Source organism: Diadema antillarum, unplaced genomic scaffold (genome assembly GCF_040938485.1).
Source record: "Diadema antillarum isolate AM-2024a unplaced genomic scaffold, OU_Dant_1.0 scf00000077, whole genome shotgun sequence".
In the NCBI taxonomy this organism is placed as follows: Eukaryota; Metazoa; Echinodermata; class Echinoidea; order Diadematoida; family Diadematidae; genus Diadema; species Diadema antillarum.
In genome coordinates, this window is record NW_027270966.1 from 1,726,531 (window position 1) to 1,748,546 (window position 22,016).

Here is a 22,016-nt window from a genome sequence, read left to right on the forward strand (position 1 = left end):
AAAAAGAAGATAGAAATGAGGTCAATAAATTTTGCCAGGAATAATCACTGCTGCAGAGTTATAAGTAAAAAGACAGAAGGTCAGTAACAGTTTAGAAAAAAAAAAAATCTTTAGACATCATATCAAAGTAATATCAGCTCTTGATATATTTACAGTGAAAGTATGAAACTATTCAACAGATGCTTCACAGCAGTTCTTCCTTGAAATTAGCTTTCCTTGAAAGGGAAACAGAAAGTGAAGAATCATAATAAGAGAGGGAGAAATAAAAACATGACAAAGGAAAAGGATTATAGAAAGAAAAAGTACTTGTGTGAGAAAGGAAGTTGTATAATTCTTTGTTCTAATGTTGTCTGTGGTCACATGACATCCTTTACAACACTAATGTTCTGTTCATGAAAATTCTGAACAATGTTAAACATTATGAAAAAACTATTGCACTAATGAAGCTGTGAAACACTGCTCCTTATTTGCTCACTGAATCACATAGCACAGATCAACCCCCCCCCCCCCCTCTTTACCTCCCTCTCTCTCACTCTGCTTCTCCTGGATACATGCAGAGAGGAGTTTAGGCAGACCCATTTCCAGTAAGCAAATATTGAAAATGGCTCGATATAACCAACTCAAATAAACTCATTCAAACACGCCTGTCAATGTCACAGCACTTCTGGCGGAGTCTCGCACAGAGGCAGGCAAACAAGAAACCAATTTATTCATCTAATAACTGTCAATAGTCATCTAATGTGTGGGACGGGAAAGCAGTGAAAATCCCTCCTCTCTTTTCCTTCCCTCCAATCCTCAACTGTGTCAAATACAGCGCGCTGAGACCCAGAGTCAAAATGCAAAATGCAAAGGTAGGAGTATTAAATAAGTCTAGAAAAGTAGGGAGAAGGGGAAAAGGAGAAGGCAGTGCTTACATCACTTGAGCAAACTGGCCCGATTCAAAAAAGGTAGTTTAATTCAAATCCACTATTTAATTTAGTACATGGACTAAAATAAGCGTGAAACACCTATTGGCTGCCTATGCCCATGCTCACACTTATTTCTTATTGGAGGGCGTACAAGCTGTGTCACACGTTTTTGGACAGTTCAAATGTGTATAATCTGTTGAATAGATTCACACTACCTTTGAGAGTTCTGTCCACTGAAAGTAAGGCACAGACTCTACCTGACAACAAGAGGAAATATAAAATCCATATTCTGATACAGATAACATCCCAACACATGAAGAGCTGCTACACTGTGCATGTAATAAAGCATGACTTGGTTTGTAACTAATGATACGCACAGGCATAGCAGATACATCCCCCTCCTGTCCCCCCCCCCCCTTGTTATTGTATGCTTTAATGAAGATACGAAGGGATATTAATCAGAAAACAGATCCCTTGTCCCTTTTTCATATGGTTGATCCCTTCCATCAAAGGTTGCCTCTCAAGGGAAATGTTCTCGCCTCGTACCAAACACAGAGGTTTGGGGTCAAGGGTCAGGAAACAGACCTGTATCTTCCTCTTTGACATGTCTATGCCACATCATTAATACAAAGTCCCCCTCTGCTATGCTATTGGGCTCCTGTACAAGCTATGATGATTAAGTAACAATAATTGTAAATAAACAATAAACAATATTGCTTAATTTCTGAGAAACAGTGATCAGTCAGAGGATTCCTAAGCAAGAATGAAGGAACTAAGGGAAAATGAACATGGAGTAAACAAAGAGCACAGTAGTGGCCTTAAGAGATGAAATCATTTAGAGATATTAGTGAAGACAGATGAGGAAAGCCATATCATACATCTTACTGGAAAGCAAAAACTGGTTTGACTAAACCACAGTCATTTAATTCCAAGGCCTAACACGTTGAAGACGAAAAGTTGTATAAGGTGAGTTATGATGTATACACGCAAAGTTTATTTTCATTGTTTACAAGCAAGTAGTATCATACATGTGGGAAGGGGGGGGGGGTGGATCAGTGGGGTAAGAAAGTTTGAGTCATGTCACCAGGGAAGTCAAATTCCTCAAAACTCTGGCATCCTCCAGAGGGGCAGTGGTTAGCCACATTGTTGACTGAAACCATCTTTTTGTGTCTATGATAGAGTCGACCTAATTTCGGGGCATCCAAAACCCCCATGCTTGAAGGGAACATCTCTTTAAACAGTCACACTCTTCCCTCCTCCATGGCTTCCCATCCATCTTTCCCCCTCTCAGAATTGATCAATAAAGGTGTGTGACAAGCTGCAATGCATTGATCCATTCCATTCTTGACAGGTTGCACTGGCTTGGGTGGGGGTGGGGGGGGGGGGGGGGGGGGGAGAGGGGGCAATAGCTTACAAGTAGGTGTTGTCTCCTCATAGCTCACATAGAGGAACTATTTCCAAATGAGAATTGAGATTGTGTGCACAAAATGATTACTTAATTTCTTACTTCTCTTCCATTTTACTGTCTTTACTACCTTGGAAAACCTTCATCCTAATCACCACTTCCTAATCTGTTTGATCATACACAAATTTTATGTAAGCCTGTGGCATTCATACAGATATCATTCAATGCACTCTATATACATGTACACACACTTTGCAGCAAGCCCTGCAATATCAAAATTATGCTTTGATATCATCTTGTTGCATGAAAGACTGTGCTTTTTTTATTTTCATTTTATTCATTTTGAGAATTTGGGTTCAATAAGGATGGATTGCTGTCCAAGGTGAAGCATTAGAAATGCATCTGTTCATGATAAGTCATTCTATCAATCAATGTCAACTAGTTTCTTTTAGTCTATTCTCAGTGCTGTGTTTCACAGCATTATATTCTACAAATATGTTTTTGTGGTTGTTGTTTGTTCCGTCTTAGACCGATCACTCAGCATGACAATAGAGAAGTTGTCTGTGCGCAAATACTGACTCATGTGAACATACAAACGATGTGATCATTTCTGATATGACTGACATATTCAAAATCAAAAGTTTACACAGGTTCCCTCATCTAATGATCATTTTCTACACCAGCAAATGAGCAAAATGCTGAAATATTATGGGCAATGCCTGAAAAGCCTTTACCTTGGTAAGCTACTAGTAAGCCTTTTATACAAGGCTTCGGGTATTCTCTATTGAGTTTACAGCTATCACAGCAGCATGTTGATTTCTAGCACCGAAATGTTTTGACTAGATTCTTTGCCTGATAGCTGCTGTCATGGATAAAAGCTTATTGATCATTAATGAACACTACACTTTATCCGTTGTGGCTTTCTTACGCAAACACTTTGCTTTACTTAAACAAAGTATCATACAATGATCACATGGGGTCATGTACTATGTGGTAGCCTCTCTGGCATTAGCACTACTCTTCCAGACAGCCTGCCATTGTTATTACCCTAGCACTGCTACATACCAATGTTTCCATCAGAGTCAAGAGGTACATAAGGGGGTGAAACATCTTTTCTAACGATGTCGGCAATTGGCACGACATCCTTTCTTCAGAGTCTATAGTCTCTTCTCTGGCCAAACAAAGTTAGTACTTTACCTACCCTCTAAATTGCTTCAAGCAGCCACATTGATGTGTGGCAAGCTCAGAAAGGAATCTGCTTTATATAAATGAAGTCCTTTTGCAGAGCAACAACTATATTGGGAAGGACAGGGGGATGGGGCAAGGCTTCTAATCTTGAAAGGATGATCACTTGGTTTGCTTGGCTTTTGTCACAGTTGCACTATTTCCTATACTTTAGGATACCTAACTATGTTTCTGATTTTGTTTTTGTTTTTGTTTTTTGTTAACGAAACAATGCAACTTTTATCACACATCATAAACCAAACCTGTGATGATTTCCTCACAGCCAATGCTGATGTGCACATCTACCGTATGCAACGTATGCCCAATTTGCAGCAAGGGGTAGCCGTGCTTAGGAATGACCTTTACTTAAACCGTATTTGTTGTTGAAACATAATGCACACGTTTGAATACATATTATAAAATGGGTTCAAGAATGTAGCCAATAGGAAGCGCTGAAATGAGACACACCTCCTTCCTTTACTTCAGTACAACTGCACTGCCTGTAATCCTATGGTAGATTGCCGATCGTCTGTGCGCGCGGCGGCTCCTTTGATGAATTGCATGCATACGCGTACGCGCTGTCAATCCTGTAAACAACTTCTAGTTCGGGCTGCCGGCCGGCCGGCCTGTCTTCCCTTGTGCATAACATATGTGGCGTACGTATACTGTACTATACGTACACTTTGTACAGTACAGTAGACCAAGCGTTATGGGACCGGACGCGTACATGGAGTCACTTTGAAGAGCAAATCCAACGATTTAGCAGGTTAATTCTCACGCCGTTTTCAGAGTATGTTGTCTAGTAGGCCTATATGAGGAGTCTATATCAAGTCTTTAAGGTAAAGGGTGCATATTCTATGTAAAATAAGTAAGTTTTCATGCGGGTGTCCGGAAACCCAACCCCCCATTATACTTATACACACTGTACTGTATGTGCGGGACTTCCGCGAGTGCGACGTGCGTAAAAGTTTGGGACGAACATCTTCGGACGTCTTGACCCACAAAGGTACGTGAAAAACGCTGAAAAATGATGTTAGTTTTCGAATTTTCGACCCATTTTATAAAACAAATGATGCACAGGATTATTTCGTGGCGTTAGTGTAGGCGTAGCTCACTCTCGGTAATGTAGTGCAACATGCACTCGGCTTTGCCTCGTGCATGTTTCACAATTGTAAATACCCTCGAGTGCACTACGCCTACACTAACGCACTCTATCCTGTGCATCATTTGTATATCAACATGTACAAAATGTTGGTAAAGCAAGGGCAAAGCTGCTGTTTGTGGTTTTTTTTATACCATAAACTACGTTAAACACATAATGTATGAAGATCACTTGTTCAGGTGTATGAATTCTTTTTTCACCCCTTTTGTTCTACAATATTTCACTAAATTCTTGACATACTGAATTCCCCGACTATAACATAAACAAGACTATACAAAACTGAGACATGAACATCAGTCGCTTGATCATCACTTGACTAACAATCCCACCTGAGGCATTTATACCTGGCAAGATGGCAGTCAAAAACACATGGACAGTTTAATTTTGTGACATCCAGTGGAGAACATTAACTCATTTTGGCACAAGACTGATACATACTCATCACTTGGTTGGGCACACCACAAACCACGAGAGGCACAAACACAATAAGAGGCACAGCAACTGACAAGTCTTTGCAGGTTGCAGGAAATCACTTCAGGTATTAATTTGAACACACAAAATTAGTACTTGAAATCTGACACATCCAAAAACAATGTTAATCGCACAGCACATGACTTTATGAGAGCAAAACAAACAAACAAAAACACACACTAAAAGGATTAGCTTCATCTTTCCTATAAAGGACAGAGCTAGCTTTCCAATGTTCAGCCTTTGAATTGAGATGTATGTGAGGAGCAAGTTTGAAAGAGAACTCAAATGTGGAGGCACCTCTGATGTTAACTAGCATGAAGGGCCAAAAATCTCCCCATCTTTCTTACAGCCTGATGCCTCCCTGCAAGCCAAATTAGTGGCAGCCTTCTCCATGTATCTGATCACTCCTTGGTGAGTTTTCAACTTGTTTGCAAGGTAATTTGTGGTGCCCCAACCAACCTGCACCCCTTGTTAAGACTGACTTAGCATTTATAAAAGCCGACACTGGTAGAGGAAATCAAAGTGATTCATTCAGGAGAAACTACTGACAAATTTAAAGCTGGATGTTTTTTAGAAATCAGAGAAGGCAACACTGCCGCTATCAATAAGATGGCAAATCATTGCTGAGAATGTTTCAAAGAGAATTAGAAGTGACAGACAGGAAACGTATTACACGAATGCCTTTGATGCAAGGAAGTGAAGGCCCTTTTTTCTTCTTTCCTTGGTATTAATCTTGTTACATTATTGTGAGAAAAAAACCCACACATATTAACAGTTTACAAATACAATGATACAATTAAAATACAAAGATATAATCAAAACACAAATGTATATTATCTGCGCTAGATTTTGAACTGCTATATTCTTCTTGAGATGGGAACATCATTCGTATAAATGAGCTGAATCACTGAAGTGCAGACAAGCTGACCTCACCCGTACATCATCTGTTATACCAGTATGGGCTGGAATCTGATGTCTACATTAACATACTTGTGTACAACTTATCAAGTCAGCAAAATAATTCATAATTCAGCAAAATACTTCCAAACTGATAAACCTGCTTGATAAATCTGCTTGACAGAATGGCTGAATGACTGCTTTTGACAAAGCAATTGAGGCAAAAATCCCCTCTAGGGCTTGAATTCTCTTGAATGCTTCTCATGAAATAGTAAATCCACTTAGTGAATAAAATCCCGGTAAACTTTGAGTGAAATCTCCTTGATGCAACTTGAGCCCAGTCAAAAGAGAGGAATGAAACAAATATAACTGTATGCTTTGCGATACTCTGGTACTCTGGTACAGGGGCCCATGTAAGGGTAGTCACAAGCAATTACCCAATTACAAACTGAGGCATCTTGCAAAGAACTGGATGGGAGGGGGTTAAAGAAGACACATAGCAGATGCCAATTTATCATTTCAAATTCAGTGCTTACACATAATACAAGGAGGCAGATACAAAGGGGCTTGGACATAATTTGGCCAACATTAACTATATTTCACAGATCCAGCAAACTATTGAGATGCCTAGATTTCCCTTCCTCTAAGAATTGTGAGAAAAATTGAACATATCCCCCCCCCTTTTTTTTTTTGGGGGGGGGGCATTGTTTTCTTTTAAAATCTAACACACGTAGCTCTAAGAGGCAGACTCAATTTGTACACATTTTCGGAACTAATATCACCCTGTCCCTCTCAGCAAATATCATGGACTGTTTTAATATACAAAATACTTGGGGACTGTATATGGCACTTTCCTTGCCTCAAATGAAAGTGTCCACCAGAAAGGATTTGGATATTCTAATCTTTATATAAAAACAAAATCTAAATACAGTTGGATACTGAATTACATATGGATAACACACAGGTGTCTCCCACACTAGTAAAAAAAAAAAGCTTTAAATGCCCTATCATTTGCAATAAACCCATCACACTGTTAGTAGGGTGTTAAGAAAGATACATAGTTATTGTATAGTGACACATCAGAGTTGAGGCACTGTGAGGTGCAGGAATTATATGCGCAAAGGCAATTTGTCAAACACACTGCTGTAAGGTTAGGCAACAAAATAGTTCGTAATCTCTTCCACTTACCATTTCTTTGTAATACTGGAGTGTTGTGTGTTTGTGATTCCTTGTATAAACCTACTCTCCAACATTTGGTTTTTATCATTTATTTATCATATATATATATATATATATATATATATATATATATATATATATTTTTTTTTTTTTTTTTTTTTTTTTTTTTTTTTTTTTTTTAATGATAAATGATTTTGAGATCACATCACGTTGGATCCCAGGGTACCAAATATTTTGAAGGTGAAGCATGATAATTTTCGGTGAAATTCCAAAAATAAAGTGAATTATATCGAAGCAATATTGAATTGTAATTGAAGAGTGAGTTTCGGGACAGCATTTGCCATCAGTTTCCAATTTAAGAGGAGTATCAGTCCAATTCAATTAAGTGCCAAAATTTTTTAACCAATATTGGGATTAATTCATTCAATTTGGCCAATTCATGTGAAAAACAGACAGGGAGGCGGACAAGAGTAGGACGACCCATGCGATAAGAGGTTTGAAGAAGGAATAGGAGTCGACAAAAATGGAAGGGAAACGGGAAGAGAAAGGTAAGGCAAACATGTTCAGATGGAGAAACATGACAAATCAGTATTATTTCATCTCGAGGTAGGACATTCACACATGGTCAAAAATACGCAAACATTCATAACATTACAAATTATAGGAGTGGCATATAATATCCAACGGGGGGAAACATGATTTCAAAGTTGTCATTTCTAACCACATGGCACATACGCAGTCAAATTGGGCATTCAAAATGAAACAAATGATAACGTACACACACACAGCTATGTGTACAATGTAGTGAGATGCAAACATGTGCAAATCTATGGCCACCTGGCTTTATATTCAACAAAATGAAAATCATTGTAATTATCAACCAGTAGTTGTAAAGTGCCTGATTTATGTTATGGGAAAATATAGTTTAATTCATTTCGTATATGTAATGCATTTCTTTGATGGCTAAGGATGAATTTGGAGTTCATGGAAAATCAAATAGACAAAATAAACACTATCACAGCACACCTCCCTCCCCCCTCCCCCCCCCCCCCCCCCCCCCACCAAACTAAACTGTTAGTGGTTACTGGCAAGAAAACAGGCTTAAGTATCATCTCGCAATCTGGCTCAAACTCTGAGTACTTCTAGTGTACACATAAGCATAGTAGAAAACGCATACACCCAGACACACAAACAAACACACATACACACAATAGAAACTCTAGTAATATGCACATATTAAGTATATTGTCTGTTATACAATGAGACCATCAGCTATGAGAGATAGGTGCTTCTACATATGCAAATATGAAAAGGTCATAGTCAACCTAATATTTCACTCTTTGCACAGCCACACCATCACAATCTTCCTACAACTGTATCTGAATTTCATGTGACTATGGTAGTTCATCGAACAGTCCAAGTTTTGTTGTTTATTTTTGAGGGGATGCCTTTTTTTTCTTGACTGCATGAGCTTCCAGGAGTCTACATTCACTAACAGAATACAAAATTTTACATACAAATTATAGGTACAAAATTTTAGATGTAAAATATAGCTTCCTGCATTAATTTTCTCACCTATACTGTCAAACAGATAAGTAACATCACAAATTACCATGGAATATGATTCTTGTATGAACTTTCTTGTGTCTCATACTGTTGAATACAATGCCTTTCCTTCTTTCCCAAAGAAATCAGATTTCAGATGGTCCACATAAGCGGAGTTGGAGAGATGAAGTTATGGGGGAGGGGGGTCACATAGATACATAGATTGACGGAGAAGAGAGAAGAGGCATATAAGGAGAGAAACATATTAATAAGACAGAGACTAACACACATCCCTTCCTAGTCAAATTCAATGCAGTGGCCATGAGCCGAGACATTGGGACCTCCACGAGCAAAGGGACTAATCAATGAAGAAGAGCTCTTCATAGGTACAACACATGTCGCGTGCCCCAACTGTCTGACTACAATGTGTACTCCTTTAATATGAAACATGCAACACAGTCATGTCCCGTGTCTGAATGCTGCACATACAATGACATGCATGGAGCCAGTGATGTATCGCTTGCTCCTCGCAGTTTATTATGTTCAAGGCGGCTCACGCATTTACTTGACATATCACCAAACATGTTTTACCACAGCATTTCATTTGTGCGTAGAAAAAAAATAAAAATAATTGCATCTTCTTTGCGCAAACACACCTTTTATTTTGGGTTGTTACTGTTGTTTTTTTGTCTTTCTTTTCTTCTTTTAGCAGGACTACAGATGGGGACACTGCAAATCTTGGACATTATGCAGCTGCTGCATGCACAAGATCATGCATACACGATATTCCTTTAATCTTATGACTCCCTAACCATGACCTCTCCTTCACCTGTGCCTCGATATTTTGGGGCAAATCTATCTGTCAATTATCATTACGCATCCTTTTCTTTGCTTCATTGTTTTCTACTCTGATGCAAGCAAAGCTGCTGTTCCATCATCAACGAGGGGCCTGGTGTTTTGTCACCAAGTCCGTGAGATGCTGCTGCCACAAAGTGCCAAGTGAAGGCAGATATGATGAAGGAACAGCGAGGGCTCCTTCAGGGATACATCAACAGGTGGTAGGAGCACAAAGTTATTGGCAAAGCCAGACCGAATGACAGAAAATCTACATTGTAGATACTATCATTTCCCAAACCAGGTTTCAAAATATGATTTTGACAACAGGGAAGTGCTTGTGTACACAGAAATCATCAGATCATGAAAATTATCGGGTCTTGCCTTATTTCACCTGTGTAAACTGTTCCGGACTTTCTCTGTTCTCGGGATATAGTTCAGGAAAAAATTATTCTTATTCTTATCATTATTATTATGATATTAATATCATCATCATTATTATCATCATTATTATCATTATCTTTATTATCATTATAGTAATTATTATCATTATCATTATTATCATTATCATTATCATTATCATCATCATTATCATTATTATCATTATCATTATCAGTATTTTTATCATCATCATTATTATTGTTATTACTATTATTATTATTATTATTATTATTATTATTATTATTATTATTATTATCATTATTATTATTATTATCATTATTATTATTACTAACATCATCATCATCATTATTCTTATTCTCATTCTTATTAGATGAAGCAATGGATGTCCTTGCTGAAAACAAATGAAGATATTCTTAGACACTTAACAGATTCAATCTGCATGGATATGGCATCCACTACATCAACAGCAAGAAATACAAAGACAATCTAATTGTGACCAAGTTCCTCTACATCACCATCAAGTGCTACTAATAATGAGCTCATGTGATGAAGTCTCATCATGAATTATAGAAGAAATCACCCCCTCTACGGGACACCCCCCCCCCCCCCATCATTTATCCACAAGAAGTCCCAACATTAACTAATTGGACGACGACAAGTGTACCTCGAGGTATTCATCATTCACTTCCTATGCAGGGGATCACAACAGGCTGGAATCCACTTTAATTCTCAGAAACCAACACACACTAGCGAAGCAAAGCAGACTGGTGCCTCTGTCTGCTCTCTCTCTCATCAGAGGTAGCGATAAGCTTTGTGAGTTTGCATGCAAGGAAATTCATGTGGAATTGCATAACCCCCTTTGCAGACCAGAAATACTATAATGGCCCCAATATTTTCCTCCTCAAACGCCTGATCACATATGTAATCCCTTCCTTACTTTTCTGTGCTTCCAAATGCTAACAAAAAAAAAATTGATGACCTGCAAAAGTCAGCAACCATTTGACCATGGGGGTGGGGGTGAGTTCACACTTAACTCCTTGTTTACCTGCCACTGCAAAATGCAGCTCAAACATTTAATACAGTATTTGAACTTTCACTACTTTTCACATAAATTTTGACGTGATGTACAGTGCTGGTTCTCATTTAGGGCCTTTATGTTCGACATCAAAATTAGATACTTAAAACCATACATTATTTAGAGAGTGAAACTTTTATGAAATGGTTGCACAACTTTGCCCCATCACCTGCCTGAATGCAATTTTTCAATATAGATATTTACATCCATTCAAAAATTAATGCTCATTGCCATTATCTGACATGATACTTGACAAGTATGACTAAAATCCTGACCACAAACCACATCAAATCCACCTGCACTGTGGAATTTTCTCTTCGCCAAGCATCATCAATTATCTACTGACAAACATTTCATGTCAGTCGATATCTTGAAACTGCAATCAATCTACATCCAGCTAGGAAGTAAACAAACTTTCCTACACAATTACATATAATTCTCATGATGAAACATCCATTCACAGACATTCCACATTTATCCGCTGTGAAAAGAACTGTGAAGGGCACATATTGTCAGTAAAAGGGGAAAAAATGGATGCTTAAATTCCACTCATTTGGCCACGTGCCGAAAAGGATAGTTCCGAAGTTGAGCCTCTAAGTAGCATAGGATTAACAGAGGACGTCTGACAACATGAAGCCAGAGTGAAGTGTTAATGAATTCCTTAATCTCATACACAGCGCTAATAACGCTTGCATTTACCACGCCATTTAAGGATTGCCCCGTCCAAGGCCAAATGACTGGATTCCCTTTTTTGTTTACAAAAAAAAAAAAAGTGTAAGAGCTCAAGAGCTACTCTGTGGATAGAGACAAATGGATTCTACTGGTACAAATGATGCTCTGTAGCGTGACTAACTGTGGGATCTGGCCAATCCAGTGATTGATGACTGCAGCAACATGCAGCCCGACTCAATTTATCAGCCACCTGTTTTGTGAAAGTCGTTTGCCGATACAGTGGCTGACAATAATGCCACGGAGAGATCGCATTAAGTGTTCGGCAAAGAGGCTGGCAATGGTTTTAAGCTAGATATCAACATCTGACTTCCAATTCCGGCAATAATTCTTCTACATTTTCCATCTCATAGCTCGCACTCTGTGAATGGAATAACAGGGAAGTCCCCCATCAAAGGAAAATGAAAAATAAGGATGTTTTAGGAAGGACAGCAGAAAGGGGATACTCGGCTTGGTCAGATATGGCACAGAGGAAAGATATGTCTGGGCCTAACTAACATGGGAGTTTCAAACATATCTTTAGCAGATAACTAATGTGTCCAATAAGTGACAACTACAGATTGATTTGACTGTTTACTTGGTAAGATCACAATTACTGAAATTCAAAACATGGCATGCATCTCTCTGTTTTCTTCTTCAAAGATCCATTTTGTGTTCACTTCTGGCCCTAAGGCACATCAAGCGATGGTTGAGCCACAATGTCAATCCCAAGCCCAAACCGACATATAGCAGTTGCACCTCCTATTCACTTCAAGAGATGTTTCCATCTCAAATAGAACAAACAATAAAAGTAGAGTGTAAGTGCTCCATGTCATAGCCTTGTGTCAAACCACATAACTCTGCACAGGTGGCAGGATATCAGGGACCAAGAAATGATAACCAGTGGTGGTAGGATGGAGAGTGCGTAAAACAATGTAGGGTGTGGTGGGGGAGTGGTGGAAGTGATGCTAGCTGGCAGTGGAGTTGGTGGCAGCGAGGGGGGTAGATGTAGGAGTGGAGGTGGTTACTGGAAGGATGGGGCAATCAACATTCATGTGGTGGTGGGGAGGGAAGATCCATGCGACACCAACATTCCACGTGGGGTACGGGGTTCTACGGTGCCTACCTTCAAATGTGTCGTCTCCCTCAGAGAGGAGCTCATCGTCTGAGCAAATGTTCAGAATTGACACCAGCATCTCTGTGACTGTAGAGTGTACACATACAAGATAAATATTATGATTACATGCATATGAGATCCACATTCATAATAAATAAGAAGCATTCATATAAAAAGATGGACAGATACATAAGAAAAAACAAAACAAATAAGAATAAGAATAGTACCCAAGGCACTGACTCTGCGGGGGCAGAGGCATACAATATACAAAAAACTGTATGCCCCTAATGATGTAAGAGTTAATCATTACAATAGAGTTGAGCCACTATGGACTTAAATCATGGGCGAGTGAAGGGGGGGGGGCAGTCAATTTCCATTTTGTATGCTGACATGCACTATAAGTATTTACTATATGGGGTATAATCTTTCACCATTACAGTCTTGTCTTCTCTGCACTGACCAATATCCTTCAAGTATGTTCTAGAGAGTAAATTTGCCTTAATACATAACACTTTCCTTTTTGCAGCAGAGGTCAAAAAGTAAGAGAATTAAAACTTGCCAATGAAAACCCATATTCTACCCTCCTACTCCTAGCCCCAATGTTATACCGTTAGTACATACCCCCCCCCCCCCCCCAGTTTCTGTGAAAATGAAGATGAAACATTTAGGACAAGAATGCTAAAAACAAACATAAAACAAAGAAATACGCCTGTCCTGATATAGACCTTACCATTACTGCAATGTATCATCCCCCCTTTCAAGAATATCAAACTGCAACAATGAAATAAATATGAATACACTAAAACTTACCCTTTTCACCAACAAATGGTAACGACCACGTAAAGACATCCATGAAGTTGGGCAGCCAGTAGGGGTGAGGTGAGCAGTTGAACTGCCTGATGTTCATGACATTGTTCTCGTACTTCAGTACTGCAGCTGCAAAAATTAACAGGAAAGCACACCACTAATTACGTAGACAGGAAATATGGGGTTGAAAAGCTGAAACAGACCAAACACTCTCCTTACGAATGATCCCCAACTCAAACGCAAGAAATCCTGAGAGTAGTTAGGTTTTAACTTAAAAAAAAGCATCAACATTATGAATTTAGATGCCTCTGGTATGCTTACATTTTTCCCCAGTTGATAGGCCTCAAGAGAGTTACTGAATTTTTTCAACAAGCATGCATAACAAAAGCTGACATGTTCATTTCATTAATTTTATAGAGCACCATGTATAACTGTTTAAATGCCTGTCACTCAGCATTGCAGGTTTACCATTTCTGAAAATATGAAATATGTCAACATCAGCATCCATATTTTACGGGGGGGTTGCAATCCAGAATTGCTGGTTTACATTGCATGTATCATGTCATGAGGGAATGTGTGGAAATACAGCAAATCTCTTGTCTTTATAACCTTTGACCTTCATTAGTGTTGAACGCAGACAAACTCACTTTAAGAAGAGTAGACACTTATTGCTGGAGCAAATCGCTTGAGATAAACTGAATACTAGTAACTGGAGTAGTTTTCATCAAAGATTAGTAAAAACTAACAGGCCCTTAAGGAGTATCTACTCAGTGAAGGGTACAATTTGACTCATTTGATTGGCATACAATGTTGCATTTCTTTGGAGAAACAAATTTGTTATCAACAGTACCGGATTGAACAATCATTTGAAACTGTTGAATGTCAATGGCATGGTCAAACTGAGTGCCAGATCACAGCCATGAAATGATATATATAGTCAAATATCTTTACATTAACACATGAGGTTATCCAAAATGAGAATTGTACACTATGTCTTTCTCAGCGTATGAAGAAGGCAAAATTGATGAAATATTAGTCACTTCTGAGAGTAACTCTGGTGTATCTTTCTGTATTTTGTCCATACCTACAACAATCTCCCATCAATCATCATTCACACATATACACCACACCCTCCCCCTTCTTTCCAGTCTCCCCTTCCCTCCCCTTAAAACTCTCCACACTCGTCAAGATTTCAGTGAAACATTGCAGCTACCACTCAAGCGTTCCAGCAGCCACAACGTCTAGATATGACTTTGACAGCTCCTTGCATATATATACTACAGCATACTAAATGATTTGGACAAACAATGCTTCCTTTAAGTAAGCTCTTAAATACAGCATATAATCAAAGATTTAGAAAATATAACAAAATCTCATTGGAGATGGTAGAATTGTCATCCATGGAGAAAAATTGAATAATGCACAGCACAGCTGTAATTAATTATTACAGCGCAATAACAGGTGCATTAACTATACGCTTTGTTTCTTAGGACTAGTGTACTAGCTGCAATACAAAGTTCTACAATTCTCATAGTAAGCCCAATCAAACTTACCAAAAATCATATTTGCAATGAAAAATGCAGGATGTTTTATTCATTAAAATGTAATGCTTGCAGTTCAATTACTGACCTTTTGAATTCACTTAGATTTGCAATGTAGGCACAAGACACATCTCAACATTTTTGATTACCAACAAAAGGGGCCAGCTAAACATCACGCCATCATTTCAGTCATTCTGACTAAGAATTGGCTGGTAGGTTTCATCTTATATGTTTATTCCTGCTTCGATAATCCTGAAAAATCAATGACTGAAAGACTCTGGGAATGACATAAAATCCTAGTGTAAATATATCAAACTATCCCTAGAAGCAATATTTCACTTGTATTAATCTTGCCTAGCTTCAAAACTTAAGTTGTGGGCTGAAGAGAATTGAGCAGTTCCCTTTCAGCTAACTATAGATTTAAAGTAGCAAAGATGTGGACATGTGTTGGCTGCATCTCTCACCCTCTTCATGTCTTTTGAATGAAGCTGGGGATCGACACTTGGCTACATGTGCAAATGTACTGATGACATTTCCGTCATCCACACAGTCAACAGAGCCTGACAAACGTTACCTAATGCAGTTTTGCCTGAGAGGAGTCTGCCGAATCATCGGCAGAATGGTACATGAATGATGAAAATGGGGGGAAAAAAAAATTATGAAGTTACTCCGCATTTGTTTGGTAGGACATAAAGCTAATTGTGATGTAATATGTTAGTCACCTCTGATGTGGTCGCCTCAGCGTGACTGCTTAGTCACTTCCGGCTGCCATAGTCGGCCCCCTTGCATTTCTACGGCAACGCGTGCATGCTGTGCTTAGCTGGGAGAGTTGTGTCTCTATAGAAACATTTACTACCATTGCAACAACAGTAGGAATTTGTAGCTAAAAAACCCAACTTCTCTCTAAGGGTACACTGTATTAATCCATGCTGGATATCTCTGAACAAAGTGAGAAACATGATGGTGGTGGTAGTGGCGGCAGTGATTGGGGGGGGGGGGGGGGTGTGGTGAGGGGATATACAGTTCTTCCAGATACTTGCGGTGTGTGCTTCACATGAGGATTTCTGTCATCAGATATCCTGGTTTCATATGACCCAAACATGATCCCTTCATTGACAACACCTATACCATCCCAGGGTAACAAGACTGCACCTGTCCAGCAACTAAGTCCCTACAGGCATCGAAGGGGGTTGGGGTTGGGTAGGGGTGAGAAGGGAAGGATGTCAGCTTGGATTTCATGCCTATGTGTCACTATGACACAACTTAGTATGGTTTTCACACTTGCAGAAGAACCAGATTGCAATCACCTTTCTGAAATGTGCTCCTAAATACTAATAGAGGTGTAAAGCGTTTGGACACTTAAAAGTCCTCCTCCCTGAGAGGTAACTGTGAGTACTTTTCAAATATGATAATACATGTAACACAAACTACATGACCTGTGACTCAGAAACCTAAAATTCCATATACTTGCATGCAAGAATATGTATGCATACAACATGCACAAGCCTTGACAGCATCAATTATGAGGTCAAGCCGTGCTAAACCACCACAATCATGTGTAATGTTTTACAGGTCAAACTGTTCAGACTGCAGAATATAGACCTAAAATCGAGCAAATTTAGATTACATGACACCCTCAGGCCACAACTGGCCAAAATGAGTAAAGAAATGTCTTTGGGAGAAATGTGAGACATGTTTGCTTTTACACTTGTGGTTACTTAATTAGCATTACGCATGTCAAATCAACACATTTACAAACAATTTCCTTGATAATCTGAAAGGGCTCTTGACTTGGTCAAACTGATCCTCATAGGTGACCCATTTTCAATCACACTTTAAAGTTAATTGAGTCTGTGTGTGTAAGTATAATGCTTTGGCTGGTTTGGGATGAGGTGGGGTTTTAACATAATGACATATACTGCAGAGCTGTGGACTCAAAATACGGTGCGTCTTCATAATCTCTTCAATTCACTGCATGTGACTTGCAAGCCAGCAAAGAGAGGGACATATCCATTCACAGAATAATATGCATACTGTTGTTTTGTAGGATGACCCAGATTTGGGTTGATTTCTCTTTGAGGAGGCCACATACACACACACACACACACACACACACACACACACAGACATTACATTACCTCACTCAATTTACAGCAAAGCAACTCACTCTGAGTACCGTTGTAGAAACATGTATCCATTTAAATCCCGTTTGCATCTTTATCCTTTACCTTTATTGTTATAGACATCCAAGTAGTTGGGTGCTGAGAAGATGGTGATGAGTGAGGGGAAACCTGTTGCGGGACTCTTTCTGTACATTCGATACCTGTCGTGGAGAGGGGGAGAAAATATCACGCAAATTGGTTGACAATCAAGGTCGCACACCCTGAAACATGGCTGTTTCGGTCCTCCCTTCTTTAACGGAATGATGGATTAGGTTGCGTAGATACGGACTGAAGTTTTAGAATTTACACGTAACACTTTTTACAAGTGACACCTAGTGCAACTACCACGGAAACCATTTGCCAACTGCCTGTCAGGTGTGACTAAAATGTTGTCTGCTTTGGTGGCACACTTACCTCAGTGTTTTGATGTCATATGATAACAATCTTGAGTGATGTAGAGTTAACCAAATGCCAGTTTTGCAGTATTTCATGTTTGACCATTTTTTATTTGATCGGCATGACAAAAAAAAAAAATTAAAAAATCACCAATTATGATCAAAATCTTTAACAATTTGAGATAAAGAACATTTTAACGGTATTAAAATGCACTAAACTTACCATGTTCTATTTCTCTAACCTGGCCAAGGTAAAAGCATGTCTGTCATTCTCATTCCACAGCAATTAGCAATCAAGAATATAAAACATGCAAATACAAAATCACGGAGGATCCTCACTGCTTATTGCTACTTAAGAAAAAATATATATTTTGATGCTAAGGATGTAACTTTTCCTTTTAGGAAGGATATGAGGAAAACAAGGATATAGGTATAAAAAAAAATGACCATGTTTACAAACCAACAACACATTTGTGGCGTGATTAAATCATGACCTTCTACCTAATTTTGGATGTATTAAATATGCTGTATTTCGCAAAGGCTTTCATTTTCACAAGTCAGGTGTTATTGGCAAATCTAAAAACATGCGAAAATATCAACTCTGATCCCGACATGAATGTGACATGTACGCACACATTTCTCTAGTCAGTACTCTACTTCATGGTCGTGAATTTAACTATTCGCAAAACTGTCGGGAAGTCCCCATTCGCGAGAACTTCGACTCGCTAAATATATGGCATATACGCCAGTATTTTGATAAATATCGACACGTCCTGAAAACATGTGACTCCTTGAAGTGCTCAACATAAAATAAACCTTACACACACATTTCATTATCCTTATGAGTGAGAGATGCATGCAATTGTCTGTGCCATTCTACTTGGGGCATGTCATGCGATATCACTTCTAAGATAGCCTAAATACCTTGCATATCACATAGAATTACAAACATCGTGCACAGGAGATAATTGGAAGTAATGTAATCCACACATTACTTATTTCAAATTTAAAAATAGAGAATAAGCAAGGCCTGGAAAAGAGAACCCAAAGAGATAAATCACACTTACACTACCAACACTTATTGACTATTTTCATAAAATATGACAGGGGGGTCAAGCTGTGGAATTCTATATACCATATTATGTGAATGAAATTCATATGAATAGATATTTCTAGCTTGCACAATACACATTCAGTGACAGGAATACTAATGAATTCCCTAAGCAGATTTAGCTATTTGTATCAACCAATATGACATAACACAAAACAGTAGCTGTTAAACATTCAACACATCAAAAGTAACATGAAAGAATTGATATGTATAATCTTTTTCTTGTTGCTCTTCTTCTCTGCCCTTAAGATACAATGGCAGACAATTACAGACAGACCTTTGCTAGGCTACACGGGGAGCTAGTGCCGGGATATTTTCCCTTGAAGGCAGACTAGCTGTGCATTGGAGAGTTGCTGTCTGCTGTACATGCCGGTACGTGGCCTGTATGCATGCCAAGGGAGAATTTTCACTTGGCGGGAATGGGGAAGGAAGGAGGGAAAATGAGAGATGACATCTTGCCACTTACCCAGTATCCTGAGCCTCATGCGCTCGAATTATTGAAAGAAGGTTATTCTGTTGTAAGAACTCACAGCAGGCTGAGTAGCTGCAGAGACAAAAAGGGGCAAAGGCAGACAGAAATTCATGTTATGCAGAAAGCAATGCTGTGAGGGTTCTGTCTTTTATGTTTTGCATTAAGTGAAGCATGGCACTCCCGAGGTGCTTTGCATGGAGCAAAATTTCACTCATTCTTCAGGAATGCGCATCTAATAATCTTTAAAGCTCATTTTGTGACTCATTTTACTGTACGAAAAAAATAAATAAATGAAACGTAGTATGCAGAACAAGTAAAGCTTGAGTGTGTAAATAAAAGCTCTTTGTTCAAGTTTTGATGGTATTGGAATAATTTCTGTGTGTTATGGTATCAACCTACTTTTAAATTCTTAGTAGTACACTCTGGGATCTTGTTTCAATCGAAAATCATAGCACACGTGGTGGAAGAGATAATTCACTTCATAATGGCTTCATAATGAGGTGCAATGATTGTAGCTGTTAGCTCTCATCTTGAACTTCTACTCTAGGGAAAATCACAAGTCAATAAATCAACTCCATCAGGCAATCAAGAGAATGGAAACAGTAATACTACACGCAACACAAAACATTATATCACAAATTTATTTGGCTGCATTATACTGTTTCACCTGATTTAATTTTACAAAGTGCATTTTGAATCATTGCTTGAAATTTGGAATTTCAGCCTCTAAACTCACCTGGGATGTGTGACTAAAAATCATATGTTCACTGCTGTTCTGCGCATTTAAAGCAAGTTTTATCACAACGCCATAGGCATTTCTCCAATATACATAAGAACAGGTTTACTGAAGAGCCAAGTATGCCCCTTACGGCTTCAGTGCATGATAATAAAAAGTAGTTTGCAACATTCAACAGTCAAGGAAACGGTCAACCCATATTCCTCTGCAAAATATATAGCATGTTGATATTTGTGACACTGATATTCACCATATTTTGCACAAAATATGACAGCTAATGATTGTCACAGCTGTAGAATTTGATGTAGCAACTCTAATGACATCACATATTATACAATTTATTATTCATAAGTTGACAAGTCTTAAGTTTTGGCCTTCACCTTTATGAAATCTCAACAACCTTTTTTTTTAAACAGTTAAAACAATTTGTCTGAATACTGTGAAAGTGTGAAGGAACTTGAAAATCTTTTCTTGCATATACAGGAAATATTAGGCCTATAATCTTATTAAAAAATGTTAATATTTAGTATGACCTTTTGACCCTGACCTGTACAACATACCTCCCCAACAAAATCAGTAAATGGCTCATGTACCAGAAATGATGGGAAAATATCACAAATCTCTCACAAACAGTTAAATTTTGGTATCTGTAGAAACATTGAACACCAGCTTTTTCCTTCCAAATCTAATTAGTAAATTGCCTTGTCCCATTAACATCCATGTACCCTCTGTAACCAATAGTAGTTGAGTATAAATGCATATCAACAATGCTTCTGCATTTCAATTTGACCTATAACCTACAACTAGGGCTGTTATTTCCCCACAATGTAAGTGGTTAATTGACCTGTCACACTTCACTCTGGCACTTAGTTTGATGACAATCTGATTGATGCTTTCCGAAGTCATCATGTCCACTGTGTATCTACACTAGGTCTGGATATATTCGGCAGACTGAGAACATACTACAAAATGCCTCTGGTTGATTGCGACATAACATTGGTCCATTTTGCCAATCTTCAGCATCATATGACAGTGCTCCTCCTGGACTGCTCAGGGGGTGAGATATGTTGTGAAGTTGATCATTACAGAAAGATAGAGCCCGAAATGGCATGAAACTATGCCAGCCCCCCTACAAAGATATAATTAACGTCTCAATCTGGTTGAGGTCGACAAGTTCACCCAGACAGCAACACATGCAGCCAATAAGCTTGAAGTACTCAAAGTTTGGAGACAACAAACTACTGCCTGTTTGCCCCCTTGTACATTATCACGATGCCAAGCTGGCTAGCTCTTGCTGAAATTGAATGCGCTCATAAAACATTTCACAAGAGTGCAAGCTCTTTTGTAAACTTCTCCTTTTCTTTCTTTCTTTCTGTTTTTTTTTTTTTAAACAGAACAGTCTCATTCATCAGGGCCATTTTCACTGGTCCCCTATAACAACGTTAAAATTCCAGAGTAAAGATTACAAAATGGCATACATGGCATGTTCAATGACTTCTTAAAAATTTGCTAGTTGTAACTTCTTTTTACTTTTCATTTACTTTTTATATGGACACATTACATATCTTGCTCATTAGGAAATAGTGCTTTAGGTCAGATGCAACCTTAACATCATAGGTTTCTCCTAGATGAAATTAAACTGAAAAGGGCCTTGCAGTTGCAAACAGCTATTCCACATAAATGTCTTATTGTTGCGTCACGACATGATCATGCCTAGATATCAGATCGGGACTCACACTGAGTCACTGCAACTAGTTGTGTCAATTTGTGCCATCTGAGGTCTCTTTCACACAAATGGTGCCTGTGCCAACAGCAACACGCTAGATCACTAGCAAGATATTAGGCACATACCCAGGACAGGGCAC

At 38.6% G+C, this 22,016-nt stretch overlaps 1 protein-coding gene across 1 annotated transcript in view; it reads right to left on the reverse strand.

The window, feature by feature from the left end:
• The window catches only part of LOC139717595 (protein phosphatase 3 catalytic subunit alpha-like), a 60,444-nt gene that overhangs the window by 23,982 nt on the left and 14,446 nt on the right, over positions 1-22,016 (reverse strand). Inside the window, exons 4-7 of the mRNA XM_071629105.1 lie at positions 19,410-19,487; positions 17,504-17,598; positions 13,738-13,863; positions 12,937-13,014 (exon numbers count right to left, since the gene is read on the reverse strand). Of these exons, the coding sequence (XP_071485206.1) occupies positions 12,937-13,014; positions 13,738-13,863; positions 17,504-17,598; positions 19,410-19,487 (377 nt within the window). The remainder of the gene's footprint in view (positions 1-12,936; positions 13,015-13,737; positions 13,864-17,503; positions 17,599-19,409; positions 19,488-22,016) is intronic.